This window comes from Akebia trifoliata, chromosome 12, assembly GCF_017979445.1.
Source record: "Akebia trifoliata isolate Shusen 1 chromosome 12, ASM1797944v1, whole genome shotgun sequence".
Lineage (NCBI taxonomy): Eukaryota > Viridiplantae > Streptophyta > Magnoliopsida > Ranunculales > Lardizabalaceae > Akebia > Akebia trifoliata.
This window is the reverse complement of record NC_141386.1, coordinates 31,161,843-31,185,725: the sequence shown is the minus strand read 5'-3', so window position 1 is coordinate 31,185,725 and position 23,883 is coordinate 31,161,843. Positions and strand designations below refer to the sequence as shown.

Here is a 23,883-nt window from a genome sequence, read left to right as displayed (position 1 = left end):
TTTTAGTTAGGTTCAAGTCTGACGAGAATTACATTCTACTACTAGCATCTCATTTATTTTCAAACCGATCCACTTACGGTCTATTATTTGATTGGGTTATCCTTAAGTTTATTATGGCTAAATCTGTTCAATTTAGTGCCATTTATGCCAAAACTCATCAAATTATAGCAGTTAAGCTTCTTTTTTGAGATAAACAAATAAACATGTGTTAAGACCCAAACCAATGCTCCAAAAATACCGAGGTCTAAGGATAGTGACATACCCCAATGCTTCAAGGCTGACGCCCTCATTGGCCCACTTTATGGTGAGCGCCCCCCCCCCCCCCCCCCCCCGGCCCTTTTTTCTAAGTACCAGGTACCCCTTTCTCTTTTTTCATAAGTCACCCCTTCCTAGACTAATCACGGGGGCCTACTATGGCTGACCCCTTCCATATCCCATACTAAAGAGGAGTCCTCTTTTTCCCTCAATTTTTTTTAGAACCCCTACCATATCCCATACTATAGAAGAGTTCCTTCTTTACTTTTTTTTTAGCTCTCCACAATCACCTCCCATGACTTGAACACTAGACATGGGTTGGCTCTGATACCAAATGTTAAGACCCAAACCAATGCTCCATAAATACCTAGATGTTAATGGAGTGGAAGTCTTCACCTAAGGATCATAACAACATATATGTAATGGCAAATCAGTAGTGGATAGCAGTGGATTTAAACTTCAGATGAGTGAATATATATAACGAAAATATGAACAAAATCCATATTTGTCCTATCATGGACACTAGGCTTTGGAATCTTACATTTCGAAGGTTTAAGTTAAATCATTGTGAATGTTTTTTTAGCTACTCTTTTTCTCGCTCTGCAGGTACTTCGACACTCCATATATAACTGTGCCAGCCACGAACAAGAAGACTGTCGGTGTGAAGGATGGATACAAATATTTCACGAAGAACTTATCCCACTCTTCGGGCAAGAAACCTGTACAAGTTCAAAAAATGAAAAAAAGTTCATGTTTTTTTACTTGAAAACAAAAAATCACACATTTCTGATTTAAAAAGAAGAGCACTTTGTGTCAGTTTGCTATCATCACAATCCAGTGTCTCCTTAACACAAAAAAGTGACGTCGCCCCAAATGATTTCTAAGTGGAGGTTGTGAGGTGCTCACTAATCAACTACAAGTCTTTTGCCACATCCCTTCCCACCAACTTCAGTAGCCAATGAAGATGATGCTAATTGCATTATGAAAGAGTGGCCACCAACAGCTCCCGTAGATATGAAAAAGGTACAGAAGTTCCTACAATGGTGAGTACTCCAAAGATAGGTTGCACACTTTTTCTTTTAGGAATTATAAGACCATCTTTGAAAGAATTAGATAATATGTCCTGTCAGCAGTAACGATAAACTGTCTGATTGACTGAACCACATCCAGAAAGTTATTGATTAAACTGTGTAAAATGCCAAGACTCTTAGAGCTGTACCACTTTTGTATATAACAAAGGAACTATGGAAGAAAGAAGAATGAGTTAACCTTATAGATTTACGGAAGCCTTTGGATATTTTTACTGTGTCCTTTATACTTCACTTCTTAATTTGGTGTTAGAAATACATGAAAGTAAATACAGAGGAACCAAGTTGATTCTTTTAACTCTTAATCGAAATAGGTAGTATCCCTAAAGAGAGAGAGTTGAACATGTGTTCAATATTTGGAAGGAAACAAAATCACAGTGTCCCAAAACCATGTTTAGAGGAAATGCAATTTTTTTGTTGCATTGTGATAGTGGTCTAAAGGTAATTTTCCTACAACAGAAAAATTGGAAATAGACTCGTCCGTGAAAATGTGGGAGAAATTCAATAGGTGATAAACTAAGATAAAGTTGATTGAGATGGTTTGGTCAAGAGAAAAAGGCTGATTACAGCTCTAGTTTGAAGGAATGTGCAAGTTAAAGAATCTAAAAAAGCGAGAGGAAGACCCAAAAGAACGTGATTGATGATCGAAATGGCTTGGTTACATGCCAAGAAGGCTGATAATAGCTCAAGTTAGAAGGAATGTGCAAGTTGAAGATTTTAAAAGAGTGAGAGGAAAAGATCCAAAAGAATGTGATTAGAGATTGGGATGGTTTGGTCACACAGAGAAGGCTGATTGTAGCCCCAGTTAGAAAGAATGTGCAAGTTGAAGATTCTAAGATAAAGTCAAGTGAAATGGTTTGGTTACTCGCAAAGAACAATCTTTACAATCCTTGTTAGAAGGAATGTGCAAGTTGAAGGTTCTAAAGAGTAAGAGGAAGACCAAAAGAACGTGGATTTATGTAGTTAAAACAGATACAAGCATATTTGGAATAAAAAAAGACACGGCTTTAGACAGAATGGAGGAATGTGATTCCCCAAATTCTGTGGATAAGGCTTCGATGATAAGATTGTAATTAAATAATAACTAAAATCGCACTAATACCCCTAACTCATGCATGGTCTCTAACCATAAATGGAGATACACATCCAACTTCCCAAGCTTTCAGAGTTGTAGATCCCATTGATGTTCCTAATGTCCTTCAGTACCCAAGGTGAGAAACAGATATGGCGTTAGTTTCAACAGTTTCGATGTTTTCCTTTATTGGTATGAAATTTTCTGGGGCACTCTTCTAATGAAACATTTCAAATAATATTTGCTTATATTCTGAAAGATGGAATTAGAATGTAATGGCCAAGAGATTGCTATTTTTCAGCTGCAACTGCCAACTTATTGAGATGGCTCCTTTTTTCCTAGAATCATCATCATTTGCAAGGGTGGCCATTTTAACCTTTGTTTCTTTGTCTAACTTCTTGCTCCTTTCCCACCATCTTGCTCTCTATGGTTTTGCTAATGCAATTAATTTTCTTTCTTACAACTGCATATAAATGAAAAACACCAAATAGTTTTGTCTCCTAGTTTTAATCATCTGATTCTAGATTTACATTTACAGTTGGCTATCTTTTCCACCCCATTTTCCACTTTTATTTTTGTCAATAATTTATTTCATTAGAAAGTCCTGCCTTATTCACAATGCCAATTTATTTTTTTGTTCCAAACCTTCAACTTCTCTTTATAAACCTCCAACTCCATGTAATAAAAAAAGAAGATCCTTCAAACTGCACAAACTGCAGATCCTTCAAGCAGATAATTTCATATAAAAAGGAGGTATCTTTCTCATTCACATAAGAAGGATAAGCTTGTGCCCAAACACAGAATAAGAAGAGCTTCTTGAATATAGTTTTGGTAGCTATCCTCCAACCCAGATGATATAGGAAACCTGTCCCAAATGAGTGAGAATTGGATCCTCTTTGTTGTTAGACAAATTGAGTTTAGCCACATGCGGTGGAAGATTAACAAGGAAATTTCTACAAACTCCAAAAGACCTCTACTCCTTTTCTTCTCAAACGAGAATAATATTACATCAAAGTCTTTTCTCACAAACTATGGATGCTTCGAGGGTTGAATGTCATACCCAGCTCATTCCAAAAGTCATTCATATACTTCCTCCCACGGCCCATAAACTGCTGACAAAATATGTATTGGAAGTTATCAACACAATTTTTGAGGAGAACTGAAGCAAAAATGACCCACCAAAAATCCATCTTCATTTCCGCCTATGAGCCCCACATCACAAGAAAAACATCTTGATGCACCCAAGAGATTCACCTAATCAACTAGTATGCGATTCCAAATTTTATAAATTATTCTACAATTAACATTCTAGAGCTCTGTCCTTGTGAAAAAGTAAATGTATGTATTTACATGCATCAAAAAATTAATCGAATTAATTAAAAAAGTCTTTATAGTCAAAGTTGTTATAAAAAATGGTAATACTTCACTACATAACATACATTTGTCCAAGCATAAACATGATCGGGTGTAATTCGCTTTCATATCTTTAAATACCAAACACTATTGTAAACTTTTCCAAAGTGTTGTACAACTCATACCATCCTGTTGGCTATGTCAAGTTCTGTCCCTTTATCGATACGTTGAATAATAATAGTCATTTAAATTACACCACATCAAATACATGATATGGTTATCACCAGGAACTATTATGTTTGCATACCTTGATTGAGCACCACTATCATATACCTTTGAAGGTGCCTACTACACGGGTCTACTTAATTCTCCAAGTTTAAAGTATGCCAAGCAATGGCTTGTACCCCATATACTCATTCACATTAACCTCAATTTCCATTTATAAAATATGGAAACAATTTCTTAGATTTTAGCGCAATCATGGGAAGGAAATTTTAAGATTTTACCCCCAGTAGCACACTAACTCTGTCTGTGTGGTGTTTCTTTACAATACATTGTCGGAAACAAGCCCCAATGAAGGAGGAGGCTAAGGTTGGCGGATGGCGTAAAAACTTTGCCACCTCCTACCATGAATCTTTATCCTCTATTCATTTATTATACAGAATTGAATGGAAGAGAAAGAAAATGATTAATTCAACAAAACCCAAAATTTTGGAATAACGCTTTGATGATGATGATAGCCTCAGGTAGCTCACATTCAAATGCTTCATCACTATCTTAAATGTCCATGATCCTTGTTTCCTTTCTTATCACCCTTAATGCCCAAAGTTTATGCTATGCAATAACTAATTGCCTTTTGTGGAAGGTGCCAACTTAGCAAAGTTGGTAAGGTTCATGAATGTTGATACCAGACCTGGGTTCAAAACCCGTGGAACCCACCTTCACCCTCTTCCAACACACACGCACGCACATGCACATAAACTAACTAATTACCTAACTAACTATCTAATTGCCTTTGTCACCTCTTCCAACAGGAAAAAACTTTGAAGTGGGCTGCCCGCTTCAAAACTTTGAAGGAAGCCTCTCCATTGGATTACATGTAGCATTTCTAAGGAGGTATTTCAAATTTTATGCCCGCTTCAAAATTTTGAAGGAACCCTTTCCGTTGGATTACACGTGGCATTTCTATTAGGTATTTCAAATTTTGGTGGAAATATAGAAGTGTGAAATAAATTTAAAATGCCACGTGTCTTGTAACAACGAGGGTTCCTTCAAAGTCTGACTCCTTCCAACAGGTACACCCTTTTAATGTAATTTCATTTATATTTGGGGAAAGATCCCATCTTTTAATGAGTGCAAATCAAGTTCATAGAAAAATTAACATTCAAACAAACAGTAGAACCAATGTACTCTGTAATCCCTAATTAATTTTCCAAGCCAATTCACATAAAATTCAAAACCCCAAAATCAGAATTAAAAAATGAGAGGGGGCCTTAAAGCGATACCTGATGCGGAAAGAACAAGACCCTCGACGAGGATAAGACAACCGAGACCCAACCAGGTGAGAAGAAAAGCACTCTCGTTCCTGCCCTGCTCCTTGGATTGGGTTTCTCCTTGTTGAGACACAAAATTTGGTTTCTGTATTGGGGATCGACGAATTATCGATGCCCGTTCTCTACTTCTCTTCGTATTCTTCTTGTCTTTGGTTTGAGCTGATGAAGAAGATGAGCCGAACCCAACACCGGTTCTGATGTTGGATTTCTTGGGTTGGGTGGTCAATGCGGATGAGTCCTCTTGGGTTCCTCCATTAACAGGTTTTGGTTCTTCTGATGGGGTTGAATCTACTGCCCTCACAATTAGTCTGGTTTTGTTGGAGAGGTTGAGAAGACAAGAAGAGTGATAGAGAAAGAGTTGTTTCTTCATGAAACATGGAGATTGGATGGCTAGCGCCATTTTTTCAGTTATAGTTTTAGTGGTTGGTAAATGTGGCTACTTTATATATTAAAGATTAAGGGCTGTGATATTACCACACCATAAAAATATAAATAAACCCCATTAATTTTTTTTTAGAAATTCACACTGAAATTGGACTAAAGAACATGTTTTAAAAATCTTGTCCAACATCGGGACAACTTGTCCCATACGTCTCGGTATTGTCCACCAACGAGACAGGTAGACAAGTCAAATGTATCAGATGAGATTTAAAATCACAATTTATTTTTTTAATTGTTGAACAAGATGACTCAAACATATTGAAAAACTCATCTGAGGCTTCTGATGCGATTTTATAACATCACTTACGAGATTTATTCATAAGTTTTTAATGATGGGAGTAATATCATCACATAAATTCTCACTCATTGAACACAATTACGATGACGATGAACAAGACTACACGATCTCCCATAGCTATGGGCACGGGTAAGGAAGCATTCCACCTAGGAGAGAAATATTTGTGCCATTAAATGTAATTATGGGATAGACTCTTTAGAAGAAGGCCGGAGAAGAGAATTCAAATTGGCATAATCATCCATCATGATGTGCCAAGTGGAAATTTTAGGATGGGTTTTTATATGGAAATTTTAGGATGGGTTTTTATAATAAAATAATTTAGGGAGTGAATTCTTATTATTATTATGGTGTGGTAGTATTCCCACCCTAAAATTCCCACTGACACATCAAGATGAATTATTAAATATTTGGCTTGTTTTTAGTACAAGTGCTCTTCAAATAGTAAGAATTAAAATTTTATCTCCCACAACCATTGTAGAGGGATATCCTATAAATTATTAAGCAATATTTGGCATGTTTTTGGTAGAAAAGTGCCCATTTTTGGCTAGGTCACCTAGGGCCCTTAAGCAAGCCGCGCATGCAGTCCAACGTGTTTAAATTCCAACAAAAATGTGCCACGTAGACACCTAATGTTGTTTTAGGAACAGGACACCGTTCTGGATTGCGACTTTAAAAGAATAATGGGATCCTATGCATGAATTCCACACCTACAATAGGAATAAATCACAGTTATAGGCTAAATTGTATATAAGGAGAATGAATCCTCTGTGACACCTTTTGCCTGCACCATGCATAAATGGTTGAAAGAGCGTCACGTCATGAAAGTAAAAAATCACTTCCTTTAGATTTGGCAGTTCATTTTCAAAGCCTTCAATTTATTTTTTGAATATTTGAATTTTTTTTTTAATCTGATCTAGGCCATGAATCCGAAAGAGTTGAGGTGTCGAAGCAAGAATTTAAAAAAGTGCTCTAGAGGATCTGCTCCCGTGTATAAGATCCGATTTCAATCCTTCATAATCTCCAAATCCAAATCAATAAGATAATTGGCGGAACACATGTATATGGTATGACATTGGTCTGGTAACCTAGAACCAAATCAACCTGAAACTAATCCAGGCAAACCTGATTCTCTTATAGAACAAAATGTTAAAATAACAATTAACCAAGTACAGTAACAATATCACATACAGATTTTCTCAAATAATCTACCCATAAAGTGCCGGGTCAGACAACCTTGCGGTAGGTACCGCAACAAGCGGTGTCGCTTTCTGTAACACAATCCCAAACTTCTCCGTGAGATCAAGCTTCTTCGCTCCCTCTGGCAATTCCCACTCGAAAGAATGCAACAACGTCGCAAGTTCATACATAAACATCCTCTCGGCCATTGGTATACCCGCACATATCCTCCGACCCGACCCAAAAGGAAAGTAGTTGAAGTCATTACCACTGTAATCCCATTTGCCATTCAAAAATCTTTCCGGGTTGAACTCCAACGGATCGACCCAAATTGAAGGGTCTCTATGTATGGTCCACACATTAACGAAGACCCTAGCACCTTTAGGGACCATGTAACCACCCACAGTGCATGAAGCGCTGGGACAATGGGGGACCATGAGTGGGAGGGCCGGGTGTAACCGTAGCACTTCCTTCATTACTGTATGTAAGTAGTTAAGTTTGGGAAGGTGGGATTCTTCTACCATTTTATCTCTACCCACCACTCTCTCCAATTCTTCTTGAGCTTCTCTCATTGTTTCTGGTTTGTTCATCAACTCAGCCATGGCCCATTCTACTGTGTTCGATGTTGTGTCGGTCCCACCCACCACCATATCCTGTTCACATGGAATTTGAAGTACATTGTGTTAGTGTGATATTTTCTATGTTTTGATGCATCTTTCGTGGACTCATACACCAAAAATCACCTTAAATCTATCATATAAAAAAAATAGGGAAAATAACTTAAAAGGACCCTAGTGAAAGGAGTTTTTTTTTCTTCTAATTAGTTCCTAAGTTCTAAGGTTTCTCTTAATAGTCCATTTAGTAAAAAAGTTAGGAATGAGTTGATTTTTTGTGAGGATAATATCTATGGTGAGGAAATCATCCTCAACAAAATTCAGCTCATTCTGAAACTTCTAACCCTATATTTATAAGTTGAAGAATTCTAGACCCTCCATTTTTGGTAATCCACTTTTGATGGGGTAAGAAATTTTGAAATGAGCTGATTTTTTGTAAGGATGATCCCCTAAAAAAAATCAGCTCATTCCTAACTTTTTTTCCCATATAAGACAAAACACGTTGTAACTTTATGAGCAGCTTTATGTGTTTAACTGACCTATATATATATGGGGGCGGTTCAGTAACCCTAAAGTTTGCCAAGTTTTGTGCCAAACATTTTTCAAAATATGGGTTAGAAGCTTTGGAATGAGCTGATTTTTTGTGAGGATGATCTCTATGATGAGGAGATCATCCTCACCAAATATCAGCCTATTCTAAAACTTCTAACGCCATCAAAGTGATTTACAAAAATTAGACGATCCACAATTCTTCAACTGGTAAACTAGGGTTAGAAATTTCAAAATGAGCTGATTTTTGGTGAAGATGACCCATTCACCGTAGAGATCATTCTCACCCAAAATCAGCCCATTCCAAAACCTCTAACCCATGTTTTAAAAAATGTTTTGCCAAAATGTTTGTTGCTGAACATTTCCCATATATATATGGGAAATGTTCAGCAACAAACATTTTGGCAAAACATTTTTTAAAACATGGGTTAGAGGTTTTGGAATGGGCTGATTTTTGGTGAAGATGATCTCTACGGTGAGGAGATCATCATCACCAAAAATCAGCCCATTCCAAAACTTCTAACCCCATCAAAAATGGTTTATAAAAAATGGACGATCCACGATTTTTCAACTTGTAAACTGGGGCTAAAAGTTTTGGAATTAGCTGATTTCCTCACCGTAGAGATCATCCTCACCAAAAATCAGCCCATTCCAAAACCTCTAACCCATGTGTTTGAAAAATGTTTTGCCAAAATGTTTGTTGCTGAACGGGACCATATATATATATATATATAGGGTCCCTATCCGTGGCCAACAGTTTGGCAAACATTTTGGCAAACACTTTTTCAAAACATGTGTTAGAGGTCTTGGAATGGGCTGATTTTTGGTGAGGATGATCTCTACGGTGAGGAGATCATCCTCACCAAAAATCAGCTCATTCCAAAACTTCTAGCCCCATTTTACAAGTTGAAAAATCGTGAACCGTCCATTTTTTGTAAACCATTTTTGATGAGGTTAGAAGTTTTGGAATGGGCTGATTTTTGGTGATGATGATCTCCTCACCATAGAGATCATCCTCACCAAAAATCAGCCCATTCCAAGACCTCTAACCCATGTTTTGAAAAATGTGTTTGCCAAAATGTTTGCCAAACTGTTGGCCATTGAACGCTACTCATATATATATATATATATATGGGAGGCGTTCGGCGGCCAAACGGATGACAAACATTTTTCGTGCGTAAGATAACAATCAAATGGGCGGTCGAGATTAAACAACAGCCGAACGGTTTAAGTGAAGGATTATACGCTTATTTATAGCTACATCCTCAAAAATCTATATATTAGTGTCTCCTCCTTGTCGATTTAAAATCGAAACAAAAAAATAGAGTGATTCTCACCTCTCTCAAGCAAGTTTAGGAAAAATATCAAGATTTGATTTTCTATAAATTTGTACACTCGAAACATCTATAAGAAGTAACATGAGCATCTGGTATGTCATGGGAGAACTCAACCGTTCTTTTCTTTAGATAGTTGTAGCAAGAGCGAGAGAGAGTGAGAGAGGGTCCAGAGGGTTTAACGAGAGAGACGAGAGATGTTGCAAGAGTTCGTGTTTCATTGATGAAGTTGCAGCAGCGAGGTTAGTAGTTCGTGTTTCGTGCGAGAGAGAATGCAAGAGCGAGATCAAGAGAGAGGGTTTTAGGCAAGAGCGAAAGAGAGAGAGAGAGAGGGTTGAGAAGGATTTAGTTGCAGCTAGAGAGCTCGAGCGAATGAGAGGATTTTGTGAGAGAGGAGGGTTTACTTCTGTCGAGAGTGAGAATCACTCTCTATTTCTATGTTTCGATTTTAAATCGACAGGGAGGACGCACTAATTTATAGATTTTTGAGGTATGACACTGTAAATAAGCGTATAATCCCTCACTTAAACCGTTCGGCTGTTAGGTTGGTCACCTCGATTGGCCTAGTATTATTATTTTTCATATGAATATATTGCTACTTATCAAAAAAAAAAAATGTGATTCTCACAATTGTGACATGGACATGCATACATAACTGTAGATGGTTTTTACTCATATCAGGAGGAAACACATCTATGGTTATGTGCACAACCGACATCAGACTTGTGAGAATCACAGTAAACGTCCTGTGTCATTCCAGCATTTTCTTTTTTCTTTTTTTTTAAATCTAAAAGAAGGTATTTTAGTATCATACCATTAGTAGAGCCTTAACGTGTATCATAGTAAAAGGCATCTTAGCATCTCCTTCGTCCTTAAGCTTCAACATTAACTGAAGAAAATCTTTCCCATTTTCACCATCCTCACCGTCCATTCTCAATCTTTTCTCGATAATCAAATCAAATATCTGATCAAATCTCAATTTCAACCCCTTCATCTGCTTCTGCAACCCTTGCAAATCAAACCGGGCCAAACCCGGATAAAAATCCGAAACATTCGGTTTACCCAATAATTTAGTAATCTCCCCAATTACTTCCCGAAAATCCGATCCAAGGCTAACCCGTTCGTCCCCCTTCAACGTTCCACCCCACAACATACTCGTAATCACGTTCAGTATCGTCAAAAACAACTGTTCTCCAACATTAACCGGGGATCCGATCTTACCGTACAAATATCCGACCATCCGCCGGACTTCTCGCTGGCGAAGAGAGTATACAGCATCGAGAGACGAATTGCTCAGCATCTCACGAACACAAACCTTTCTCAACATTCGCCACTCGGATCCGTACTGTGTCCAAACGATATCTGACCCACCGTAAGCCAGAAGAGCTGCGACGGCCGGGACGTCGCGATTGGCGAAGGTGGTGTCGTGTTCTTTGAGAACCTGTTTGGCTAAAGATGGTGAGCTAATAACGATTCCGATCTGCTTTCCAAGTTGGAGTTTTAGGATCGGTCCGTAAGTCCGAGCCAAGTCGGCGAAGTAGGTGTGGAGCTGTGGATCGAGAAATGGAAGGTTTCCTACTAAGGGGAGACCACGTGGACCTGGAGGCAATCGAAATTTGTTTTTCTTTGAGATCTTGATCGTCCATCCGTACCAGATGATCAAGAGTGTTAGAATTGAGAGAGTGAGTGTAGTTCGAGCGAATTTGTCGTTCTCATCGGTTCCTTCCCACCACCATGACCACAAATCAGAGAGAGAATTTTTGAGATTTTGAATGAAATCTGTGGTTGTCATTTGGAGGGAAGAGATAGATCTGCAAATTAATCTCTGAGTTTTAATGGAGGTTTTGGCGAGGAAACTGAGGTGGTTTTATATTATAACAATAATAATAATAATAATAAAATTCTATTGTCACACCAACATTTGATGGTGAATAATCTAAGAATTTGCGGATATCGGTGTGCTCTTAGCAAAAGGTGGTGTGGCAATAAAATCTTGTGTGATTAGCCATCATAACCAGACTCCACTTGTCATGTCCTACAATCATGGATTTTATGACTCTGGGATACATGTATGAACGTCCTCATAAATATGTGCAGTGTGTATCCCGAGGTGTAAAGACTTATCGATCTAACACACACCACGTTAGGAGATTATGGCTCATAGGAGAGTCAAAAAATCATTACTCGTAACGATAATAATATATTTTTTGAATTGTGATAATCTTCTCATCTCATGTGACAAATTCAATCAACTCTCTTTGTCGTGACAAGTTCGAAAATCATAGATCTGTACATCTTGAAATACAAAACTATATTTTCTCATAAAAAATGTATCCCAACGAATTATGATTCTTGAGCCATACATATCTATGGTTGTCAAACTTGTCACGTTTGGAGAATTGATTTAGTGTGTCATGTGGGGTAGTCAGATAATCACAACTCATTTTTTTCTTTTTAGAGTCATGATTTTCTTACTCTCTCTTTGACAAACTCTTCACACGTGGTTGTGCATAGAATCATAGATTTTTTCTCGGGATATACAATTGTATATTTTTATAAAGATGTGCAATTAAGTATTTTGAGGAAAAAATTTATGATTCTGTACAGTCACGTGAGGGAGTTTGTAAGTGGAATTAAATTTATTATTAATTTTTTTTATTCTTTTCCTTCACAGACGAATTGATGAACTCTGGGTACCAATGACTCGGCTCCTTTCTTTATCTTCTTCCATTAGTTAATTTTAGTGGTCGAGAAATCAACACTGAGGATTGGGTGGGAGAATAAAGAATGTCCACATAACTAGATGCAAATTTAATTCATACACACCAACAATTGGTGTAAGGTAGTTTTTATTTTTTATTTTTTTAAATGATTGTCACTTGAAGATTCGTGTGAAACTGGACTGACAGTGACAATTCTTAATACATGAACATGGATTCGAAAATGATTAGACGTTAGTGGATTTCAATTGAGTCTAATCATGTTTAGATGGATCCATTTTAATCGATGGATGATGTCAACCCATTTTGTCCCTTTTAATATAGCATCGTTAACGTGATATTGACTCGTGTACAAACTGAACTACATATATCCTATTCAAACCAAGAAACATAGGTTAAGCAAGGAATAATTATTTTGACACCCCTAAAATTCAACTTGATCTTGTTTAAAAGTTTATGAATAACTTAAGCATGTTATAACTCAACCTATTTTATCAAAGGGGGTTACATAAATTGTGTCATGTTAACTATTTGATAAATCATTTGGGTTCAGGTCTAAGGTTTTGACACGATTGTTAAATACGTTAAGTTCAAATTGGATAAATTTTCAACACAATCCTCCATCAACATTACACGACCCCAATCATCAACCCCTAAGTCCTTTATCTGAGATCAAGTCCACAAGACTTCGTCTAGTGAATCACGGAGTCAAAGTTAGGACCTATTGTAATGTAGAAAACTCGGATCACAATGTAGAATTTGCTCCTCCATGGAATACTCCGACTCCTTGAACCCATGTACGATGCATATTTGTCGAATCATGTATAATTAGTGTGTAATCAAGGTGCCAATCACAATATATATATATATAATATATATATATATATATATATAGATATATGATTCAGATGTAATATTTTATATGAAAAATAAAACACTATAAAGGTATATGATTTTCCATTCGTATGACTCTTAACACACTGAAAACCTAACTTGAACATTAGAGAATCTTAATACAAGTACTCCTAGAGCATTTGCACCTATCATCATCATGATAGTTCTAATTTCGACAAAAATTGTAGATGTTGAATCCATGTTGTATTATAAATAAAAGTTGGTGTAATAATACATAATATCATGGAGAGAAATGAGGATTAAAAATGCCATGAAGTGACTAAGATGACTCGCCAGTATTGTTCCTGAATTATGCAGATTTGCAATGTGAATCGTCTCATATTTTGTCTCATTTGACAATCGAAATTTCTCAAATAATATTCTGAAAATCTTGCCTGAATCAGTAAAATTTGGCCAAGTCAATTAGAGTTTTGTATTTTCTTGTTCAAGATAATCATGTTTCTATAATTTAAATACTTATTATCTAAATAAAAAGTATAATATTGCGGCTACATAATTTATCTTGGCTAAGATGCTCTTTTGGGACAACTCATTCTCATCCATGAATGAGTGATATCAAACCGAGATTTGAAGCCATGATATCCTTACATCTAACACAGATTTAACTCACTTAACATAGATTTAACTCACTTAATCGATAAAAGAAAATTCACTTAATTGATGTATTATAAATAAAAATTGGTGTGGCAAGAAAAGTTCTCTTATACTAACGTTAATCATGGTTTTTGCAAGGCCCTACAGAATAATAACTAGGCCTTCTTGTGCAAACGGTAATACCGATGCTGCTCAATAAGAAAAAATGTATATATATATATATAGAGGATTAGGATCCATAGACACATAAAGCTACAACGTATTTTGTCTTATATGGGCAAAAATGTTTGGAATGGGCAGATTTTTTGTGAGGATGATCTCTATGGTGAGGAGATCATCCTTGCCATCCTCACAAAAAACCAGCTCATTATGAAACTTCTAGTCTCATGTTACAAGTTGAAAAATTTTAGACCGTCCAATTATTGTAAATCATTTTTGATGGGGTTATAAGTTTTGGAATATGATGATTTTTTGCAAGGATGATCCCCTCACCATAGCGATCATCCTCACAAAAAATCAGTCCATTTCGAATCTCTTTAATCATATAAGACAATAACGTTGTAACTTTATGAGTAGCTTTATGTTTCTATGGAACCCGACCCATATATATATATATATATATGACGATAAACTAACTTTCTTAACATGGTAGTGTACAAAACCATAGATCTGTTTCTTTGTGTCGGCCTTCTTGTGCAAACGATGATACCGATGCTGTTCAGTAAGAAAAAATGTATATATATATATCATTAATCATTAATCAATTTTTGCAAGAGCATTAATTTATGCAAGTCAATTTATCATTAATCATTGAATAATGCTGAAGTCACCTCAAGATTCTATTTCACATTGCGCATCCTCACGTGAAAATGTATTGAAATCATAGATGTTTTTCATCGAGATACGAGTGAAAAAGTATATATGATTCCTATACACTTTTACATTAAGACGTGGGATGTGAGATACAAATCTCGAGGTCACTCCAACACGACTCTTAGTCATTTATTTAAAATTATGGACGGCATAAAATATGGTAGGTCGTGGGTTGCTTTTGTTGTCCAACAAAATAGAAGGAAATCGGATGGGAATCTTAAGCATTCGTTGACATAAAAAGAAGGAAATCTTCTTTTCGTCTGGATATGCCAATAGAGTATGCTTGGTTATAAGAATAACACTGTTCTCATATGGTTTTAGTCATCCAAAACATAAATGTGTTAACCTCGAGGGATTGGCTTAAAGGTAATTTTAGACCGATAAGAGGTTAATGCCTGTAGATTGTGAGTTCAATACTCAATATGAGCATTAATTCCTCATGGGCCCCACTCGCGAGTGTGCACCATCACTTGATGCATGTAATGTACATGTATTGCACGTGCCTCCGGACTAGTTTTTAAATAAGACCATGATCTATTGATTGGGCAAAGCATAGATATGGGTCAAATCCGCTATTTATAGGGATACCTAGTTATCACAAAAAAAAAAAAACATAAATGTGTTTAACTAAATTAGAGTTTTATTTTCCTTGATAATAAACATAATGAAATAAAATAATAAATAATAAATAATAATAAAAAAACCCTAATCCACCAATCTCAATATTTGGATAAGGGATACATTGTGTGATTGCAATAACATGGCTTTTCTTTTAGGAGAATGGATTGCATATCCACCAATCAAGGTGCGATTAAAATATTAGTGTGGGTATCAAATCATGTCAAGGTTTTACGTGCCTCTCTAAACTTGGTTTGATAAATGATTTTAGTGACCATCTTTATCTTTGTGAATCATTTGATTGTTCTCTAATGATCAAGTCAATAAAAATTTTAATGATACATGAGTCCATTTTAAAGTTTCCTGTAAATTATATTCTATAAGTGAGGTAGACCCGGTCCCACTTAGATCCAATAAGAGTGAAGGGAAAAGATCCAAACCATCCATTCTCTCATCACCAATCTCTTGATTATAAAAATATTTTTTATATTATATTTCTATTTCCTGGAGATTCATATCAGATAAATTTGAAGACCATCACAAGGTCTCTATAGTTGGGAGTCATCCTTGGAAAGTCCAATGTTTTATTTGATGTCTCACAACCATAGTTTACTCTTTATTCTAACGTTGGTCCCACACAATTTTTTTATTTTTATATAATAAAAAAATAAAATGATGTAAGCTTACTTATAAAAATTGAAACTGACTAGTCTTGTAGATTATAATAAAAAACATTAAATGCATTTTTTATTGTATAATAAAAGTAAACCAATATGCGGGTGTCTGCGTTCAAGAAGAGATGCCATAGACATTGCAGATATTCTATCCTTGTCGCCTTGTGTGTGCCTTACTCGCTCCAGCCGTGGATGAGGAAAGCCTATCTGAATTGAATAATGCTGGGGTGGCCTCAAGATTAACCTCAATTTATACTTTTGCTAACGTGGAAGTTTGTACGAATCTTGGATTCTTTTCATCAAGATACACGTGCAAAACATATATGATTGTGCGCCACCTCCACATTAACAAAGTGTGAATTGAAGTCAATTTAAAAGTCACTCCCACACGATTTGTCTGAAGTATCTTATATTCAAACTGACATGGTGATGATGTGGCATGTACACAGAACCGCAGATCTTTTTCCTTGTGTATCCCGAAGAAAAAATTTATAATATGTACTGTTGTGTATCCTAAGAAAAAATTATGATTCTAGTTCATGCCACGTTAGGGGGCTTGTGTTAGAGAGGTGTAGAAATCACAACTCAAAAAAACAAAAAACAAAAAATGTCATTTACTGTATTGTTCAACATTGTGTTCAACACTAAACTGACGTGACAGTGCACAAATAACCACATATTTCTTTTCTCGAGATACAAATAAAGAAATCTACGGTTCTCTATCCACCGCCACATCTCAATGTCCAACAAAAACACCATTCTAAGTTCACAAAGGTCTTGGAAAGAAATGGAGTATATTAGACCCTTATAACCAATGTTTTCTATCAATATTGACAGCATTTGTGATTTGGGTGCTTTTCCTTGCAAACTAGCACGGATTTAACAAGATTTAATTTATATTTTTAGTTGGACAAGTTTATTAATTTATTATTAGTATAGTACATTAGGTTTTGTATCGTATAGGCTAATCAACTTTGCGCCACAATATCTTCTAATTAGAAACAAAAAATTATGACTAATGATAAAATGACATGGTTGACGTGGCAAGTGCATAGAACCATATATCTTTTTTGTGTGTATCCCAAAGAAAAAGATCTATGATTCTATGCAGTTGCAACATCAATTACGTACAATTTAGAGCGTCATTTAATCACGACTCAAAAATTATACCACTCAAAATGAAATAAAGATAGTTCAACTTAACGGTTGGAAAATCGTTTACTGAAGATAATATATAAAAGAAATTGCATTCCCACAATGTGTTTCATTATATAATAATTCATTTAGTAAACAACATGGATAACAACTAGATATGTAAAATGAAAGACTTCTACACGATTAATTATACTACAGTGGCAAAACTTATCCTAGTAAGCATACATAGGGATTCTTCTCGCTATAGTGAAATTGCCAATCTTATTTATCCTGAGTGCAATAAGGGACTCGAAAATCAATTTCGGAAATCCCATGATATTGACATTTAAGTAATAATCAAGCTCAAGAGTACAATAATTGTACAAAAGCATGTAATTTTTCTTTGTGAGTGAATTTCAATATTAGCTAATTTAATCATAAGCTGAAGGACTACCTCTGCATTCAAATGGTAGATTGTCTAACCATGAATCATCCAAAAGAAGGGACGAGGATTCTGACTCCGTAGGCCATTCGGAACTAACATCGATTTCATCAAAAATAACCGGCTTACATTTCCCATCCCTATTTTGACTGAAAGCTTGTAATCGGAGATTGCAATGCACGAAAACCAAATCATTAAATTTTTCTTGCTCCATTCTATTGCGCTTCTTAGTATGTATGTTCTCAAAGGTGCTCCAATTCCATCTGCACCAGTGAGAACTACAAGGTTGGCTCAGTATCCTTATTGCAGCTCTCTGCAATGTAGGGACTTCATAACCATACCCTGCCCACCAGTCACCTAAGTATGCACGACAACAAGTTAGGTAAGATACAGAGAATATAAGAAATACGGCTTAAGTAAAAGAAGAGAGCTAATATTGGCACACCAACTTTTACTTATTACACCCTAATTTCTTAAATTATTTATCACCCCCTAATTAAAGATTACAACACACTCTTCAAACCATTACAAAACATTAGAACACTCGTTCAAACAATTTCAGTAGTTGTTTACACGTATGATTAGGCTCGTATAAAATCCTAAACCCAAAAAATAGAAATCTAGAAAAAGGAAAGAGAAGAAAGAGAGTTTCTATTGGCACCCCAACTTTTACGTATTGTCAATCATTCACTTATTTTCTTTATTTTTAATTGGGGTGTAATAAGTAAAAGTGGGGGTTCCAATAGTGGCTCTCTAAAAAAATTAAGTCAGCAATGGATAATGGGAAGAAGCCATCAATCCACCTATTGAATATAATGCTACTATAGTTGTAGATAGGACAAGACAATCAGAGATTACGTGACGTAGACATCATAGATGGAATCATTGATTTATGGGGACAAACCCGTTGTACGTGTCATGTGAATGGCAGAGAGAATGGTTACTTCCCATCCCTCCACATTGAAGTGAGTATTCCTCTCATAAGATATACAAGTTGTAACCCAATAAAGAAGGAAAAAACTTTGAAGCACCCATCCCGCTTCAAGATTTCGGCAGAACCCTCTCCTTAAGATTACATGTGTTGTTTTTAAGGAGGTATTCCAAATATTAACAAAAAAGTAAAGGCGTGAATTAAACACGTTATGAGGAGGGTTCCTCCAAAATTTTGAAAAGTCAGATGCTATAAAGACTAATAAAACTTGAGAAATCAATGGATCGTGTGAAATATACCTGGGGCGTTCAATGTCCTTCCCAAGATTGCAAACTCACTACCAAGAGCACCTTGTGCATTTATATACATGGGATGTTCCTTAGTGAGTTCAATCTTATCTTTATCTTCGGTGATCATCTTCATCATGGCTTCCTGAAACCCATTCCTCATCTTCAAATCAATCTTAAAATGGGGATTATAGAAAATAGAAGGATTAAGGAAAGCTGCAGCTGCGTGCAATGGCGAGTGTAGCTGCATATTCCATCTTCGGTCAATTATATCCCACATTGGCATATATTTCGCTTCAATTCCTTTGTAATATGACTTGATTTGAATTTTTGCCCTTTCGATGCCTTCATAGATATAGCCCATGGTAGGCATGTCCCCATCTACAGTCCTCAAGACTTTAACAAGAGGCTCCGACACACTCACAGCTTCATGTGCCAATTTCCAAAACTTGTCTAAGTGCAACAATGCCTTAATGGCTTGGGCATCAGATCGTCTACTATAAACAGATGACAGCCATTCTGAATGGGAGAACATATGCTTCAAATTGTCCTCCTGAATCACAATTGACCTCAATGACAAGAAATTCGTCACGAATCTAGTGATTTTTGGTCGAATTAATTCTCTTCCACCAGTAAATTTCCTCATCATATTAAGAACCCACGCATGGTTATATATGTAATGTGTGATGGCCCTTGCATTCTCCATGACTTCGCTCACCCATTCTTGCTTACTAATATCCTCCAACATCTTATCGATGCAGTATGAAGCACATGGAGACCAAAACAATGAAGTATATTTGGACATGAGGAGACTTCCGGCATAAACATAACTAGCCGCACTGTCTGTAATTACTTGAACAACATTTTCCAAACCAACCTCCAAAACAACCGACTCAAGCAACTCGAACAAGTAATGAGCATCATCAGCATGAGATGATACATCCACCGATCTAAGAAACAATGTCCCTTTCGGACTAGTAACAGAAAATACGACAAGTGATTTGGTCCTACCATCTGACCAACAATCCGACAAGATCGTACAACCCGTTTCATTCCAATCATCTTTAAATTTCTTGTAATTATCGTTGATTTCTCCTTTCACCTTTTCCAAGAGAGCAGATCTCATATTTTCATAACTTGGGGCTTTATAGCCTACACCACACTCTGCTACAGCATCCACCATTGCCTGATAATAGATGGACTTAGAAGAACTAAAAGGAATAGAGTTATGGAAGAAAAATAAAGCAATCTTTTTATCAGCATCGTCATACTTTTGCTTTTGAGCATCATCAACTGTCGGCTGTGCACTTGTTGAAGGACGTGGAAATAACAAAGAGGGGCACGTGCTGCCATGTTGCCCACTGGAACCTGGATTGGGTTGAAAACCATCACTGCCCGAAGAGCTGTTTTGTGGACCATTGGCTGCTCGATCTACCTTTGGTTTCTTAGGAGTCTTCTGTTTCTTGGGAGCACTTAATATGCTTTGTATCAAGTCCCTTACTTGATTCGGGACCTTAGTACAAGGAACTATGTCTTTATTCTTGATTTGTGCCAAATGAAATTTCATCCGGTAAACACCACCACTAAATTCTCGCTGACAATAATTACACCTAACTTTCTGTCTTGTTGCATCAACCAAAACACAATGCTCCCAACATGCATCTTTTCCTCTGACCATTGTCCTGCAATAAATAGCAAATTTCACACAATTCACAGTTTTGCTACCAACCCAATATCTACAATCCTCTATAACAGAAAGACACTGAACACTTCAATACATGTTACCCTTGACAATCAAGACCTTAAATAATATAAACTTTGAATTAAAACCCAAAACACAGATATCCACAAAAAAATAAAAACCCTAAAGAAGATAAGAAAAACTTCGAATAAAAAGAAATGTTACATACAAGACATTCCTATATCGGCCAGGATAAAAGGAATTAAATTGTCTTTTTATAAAACCTTTCTAAGAGAATTCAAAGATGCAAACTAATGTCAATCGGTAAAGTCAAGTACGTATCCAAGAAAATTTCCAAACACCTCTTCAATGAGCTCAATTTCTTCTTTCTAATTCCACTCATGCAAACAAAAGAGGCTAATTAAACTGTGATTCATATCTTCCATCCATTCTAAACATGACCAACGACTCACTCTATATATATCGAAGTAAAATTCAAATGTCACAAGCTTTAATTTTTTTTTCCTTTTTAAAATTGTCTCTACTACTTAAAGCACAACAAGCATTAAAGTGTACATAAGTCACATTTATATATCTTCAAATATGAAAAGTTGCAATTTTTTCCATGAATCTTCCCTCCAAATTCTTCAAACAATTCGAAACTCATAAATCCACATTCCTCAATCACAATTGAGTGAAAAAAAAAAACACTTTTGAGAAACTAATTCTCAGTAAATCGGAAAGATTGTACAAATCTGTAACAAATAGTAGCAGAGAAACAAGTTGAAAGCTTTCATTAGTGAACTTGAAAAGCTTCGATGTGAGCTCATTAGTGTTTTTGGCTAAACCCTAGAAAAAAATTTGAAAGTTGAGATTTGGATGAGAGACTGAGAAATCTACCTGGTTCAAGAGAGATCTGGTTTGATTGTGGTGATCTCTCGTTTCTTCTTTGTAGGATTGAGAGTAGGTGCGGACAGTGGAGAGAGAGAGACGAGCAAGAGAGTGGTCCGAATCGGGGATGGAGGCGATGAGAGGGGAACGAGGAAATCAAAAACCACGGCGATAAATTAGTGGTACTCGCGAGGTTATCTACCGAGTAGTTGGCGTGGAAATCGTCTTTCGTTTCACGTGCGATGCGTGTGAGTGTACAGTGCCAACTTGCGCTGGACACTGGTCACTGGACACGTCCACGCGAAATGAAAGAAAGGAGCGTTTGCCGCGTAAGGACAACAACTACTTCTAGACTTCAACAATACTTCGATCATCTCAATTCCAACGAAAATGCGTAACCCTAGGCACACTACAATGTGATTAAAAAGTGAAGAGAGAGGGGAGGAGAGAAAAGATAATATAAAATTAAAGGGAGGAGAATAAGAAAAATAATAAAATGAGATTATATATATCCAACTCTTTTATTTTAATTTTTATACTACATAAAATAATATTTTAATTTTAAATTATAGTTTTATGAGATATAAAGAGAGTGGATTCCACTATTGTGTTGTATTAAATAAATTTATCTTTTGAGTTTGAATCTTTCAATATAAAAAATACGTAAAATTATAATTCTAATTAAAAAAATATTTAAATTGAAAATTTTAAAATAAGAAAAAAAAAATCTAAATATACATAAATTGAGATAATGAAAATGAATATGAACACGCATTCATTAATAAAAGTTGAAGTCATGAGTCTGGAAATAAAAGGAGATTAGGAAAATATGATTCATCTGACCACACTAAATCTTTGGAACAAGGTTTGGAAGAAGAGGAAATTGGAATTTCAATTTTCAAATATGAGGATGATCAAATTAAAGTATTTTTTTTCTCTGTTGATGTGGTTGATTTAAGGCTCCTTATATGACAATCACCGAAATTACTATTGAGTATTGACGATTTGATTGGCTTTTGTTGCTTTGATGATCTGAGTCAATTTTACTTGGCAGGCACATCAGCCACTCACTGATGCGCTTGTGCGAGTTTGGACCCACCACTAGTCATCCCACCTAGTGGGAAATCTACCATTCAAAATAATTGGCCAGATTGAAAAAAAATCCAAGTTCATACATAAGGTTTCTAGTTGTTTCCCATTGAATGGAAGGTAATGGGGTCTCACTTTCGGAAAAAATAAAATTGAATGAATATAAAAAATAAAAAATAAAAAATAAATCTTTAAAGGCTAATGATTGTCACTTATAATAAGTGCTCATCTCGGTAGAAAGGTTTTAAATCTTGTTGGACTTAGTCATCTCGGTATCATTCAACAGCGATACAGATATACACAATGTCTCAACATTCATACCATCTCACTAAACAAACAAGATGTCTCGGATGATATTTTGAAAATTTCGATCGAGTTAATAAAACTCAACCGAGTCAATCTGAATTTTATAGATTTTCATTAAAATAAGGGTATTAAAAAGGGGTTAAATATTTACAAAACAATATTCTTTTTTTCAAAAACTACTAAAAACAAATTAAGTCGTTGGACTGTCCAGGGTTTTAATAACTCGATGGACTATCTAATGTTTTAATGTGTTAAAATCCATTGCTTTGTCAAAAATGCTCTTGGAATAATTAAAACACTCCAACGATTTATTAATTTATTTTAATGAATAACTATAAAAGCTTCCCACAAATTAATAAGGCCAATCCACATCATAGCCAAATTTTTTTGTCTTCTATGATTTAAACATTTTGGAATGGCATGATTTTTGATGAGGATGATCTCTATAATGAGAAAATCATCCTCACAAAAAATCAACCTATTACGAAACTTCTAACCTCATCAAAACAAGTTTAAGAATTGTAAATCATCTTTTTTTTTTTTTGGTAAATCAATTTTAAATGGATTAGAAGTGTTTTGAAATGGACTGATTTTTAATGAAGATGATCTTCTCATCATAGAGATCAACCTCACCAAAAATCAGCTCATTTCAAAAATTTTAACCCATATAAGACAAAACAGTTAAGCTATGGTGTGGGGTTGCTTTTATAATTACATTTAAAATGCCGAACAGTCCAGTTAATTACTAAAACGCTACACTGTTTAGCTGGCGACTTAATTCATTTTTGGTAGTGTTTAAAAAAATAAATTATTTTTTGTAAATATTAAAATATGTGAATCTCCTTTAATAATTTTCCCTTAAAATTGTTGAAAATTTTAAATTTTGATATTTATTATATAAATAAAAATAATTTCACAACTTAAACATATTTTAATCTATGTTATCTTATTAAAAGAATATAATTATTTTAATTTAAATATGTGTAAATCAACCA

At 35.6% G+C, this 23,883-nt stretch overlaps 3 protein-coding genes across 4 annotated transcripts; all 3 read right to left on the bottom strand.

Annotated features, from left to right (window-relative positions):
• Positions 1 to 702: 702 nt before the first annotated feature.
• On the bottom strand, positions 703 to 5,753 carry LPA2 (low psii accumulation2). Its single transcript, XM_086417747.1, has 2 exons — positions 5,274 to 5,753; positions 703 to 974 (listed from the first exon to the last, which is right to left on the bottom strand). Exons 1-2 carry the CDS (start codon positions 5,719 to 5,721, stop codon positions 835 to 837), a joined length of 588 nt encoding a protein of 195 aa, XP_086273873.1. The 5' UTR covers positions 5,722 to 5,753; the 3' UTR covers positions 703 to 834.
• A 1,294-nt stretch (positions 5,754 to 7,047) lies between these two features.
• Positions 7,048 to 11,595, bottom strand: CYP706A4 (cytochrome P450, family 706, subfamily A, polypeptide 4). The gene is made up of 2 exons (XM_086418468.1): positions 10,548 to 11,595; positions 7,048 to 7,889 (listed from the first exon to the last, which is right to left on the bottom strand). The coding sequence occupies exons 1-2, from the start codon at positions 11,523 to 11,525 to the stop codon at positions 7,266 to 7,268; spliced, it is 1,602 nt and encodes a 533-aa protein (XP_086274594.1). The 5' UTR covers positions 11,526 to 11,595; the 3' UTR covers positions 7,048 to 7,265.
• Positions 11,596 to 17,524: 5,929 nt separating this feature from the next.
• On the bottom strand, positions 17,525 to 21,953 carry LOC147389494 (uncharacterized). Of its 2 annotated transcripts, none has more exons than XM_086417912.1 (3): positions 21,503 to 21,953; positions 18,934 to 20,603; positions 17,525 to 18,060 (listed from the first exon to the last, which is right to left on the bottom strand). In XM_086417912.1, exons 2-3 carry the CDS (start codon positions 20,597 to 20,599, stop codon positions 17,693 to 17,695), a joined length of 2,034 nt encoding a protein of 677 aa, XP_086274038.1. In that variant the 5' UTR covers positions 20,600 to 20,603; positions 21,503 to 21,953; the 3' UTR covers positions 17,525 to 17,692. The 2 variants fall into 2 exon arrangements, with proteins under 2 accessions (XP_086274038.1, XP_086274039.1); XM_086417913.1 differs by lacking the exon at positions 21,503 to 21,953 and having other exon boundaries at positions 18,934 to 20,107; positions 20,193 to 20,331.
• Positions 21,954 to 23,883: the final 1,930 nt, after the last annotated feature.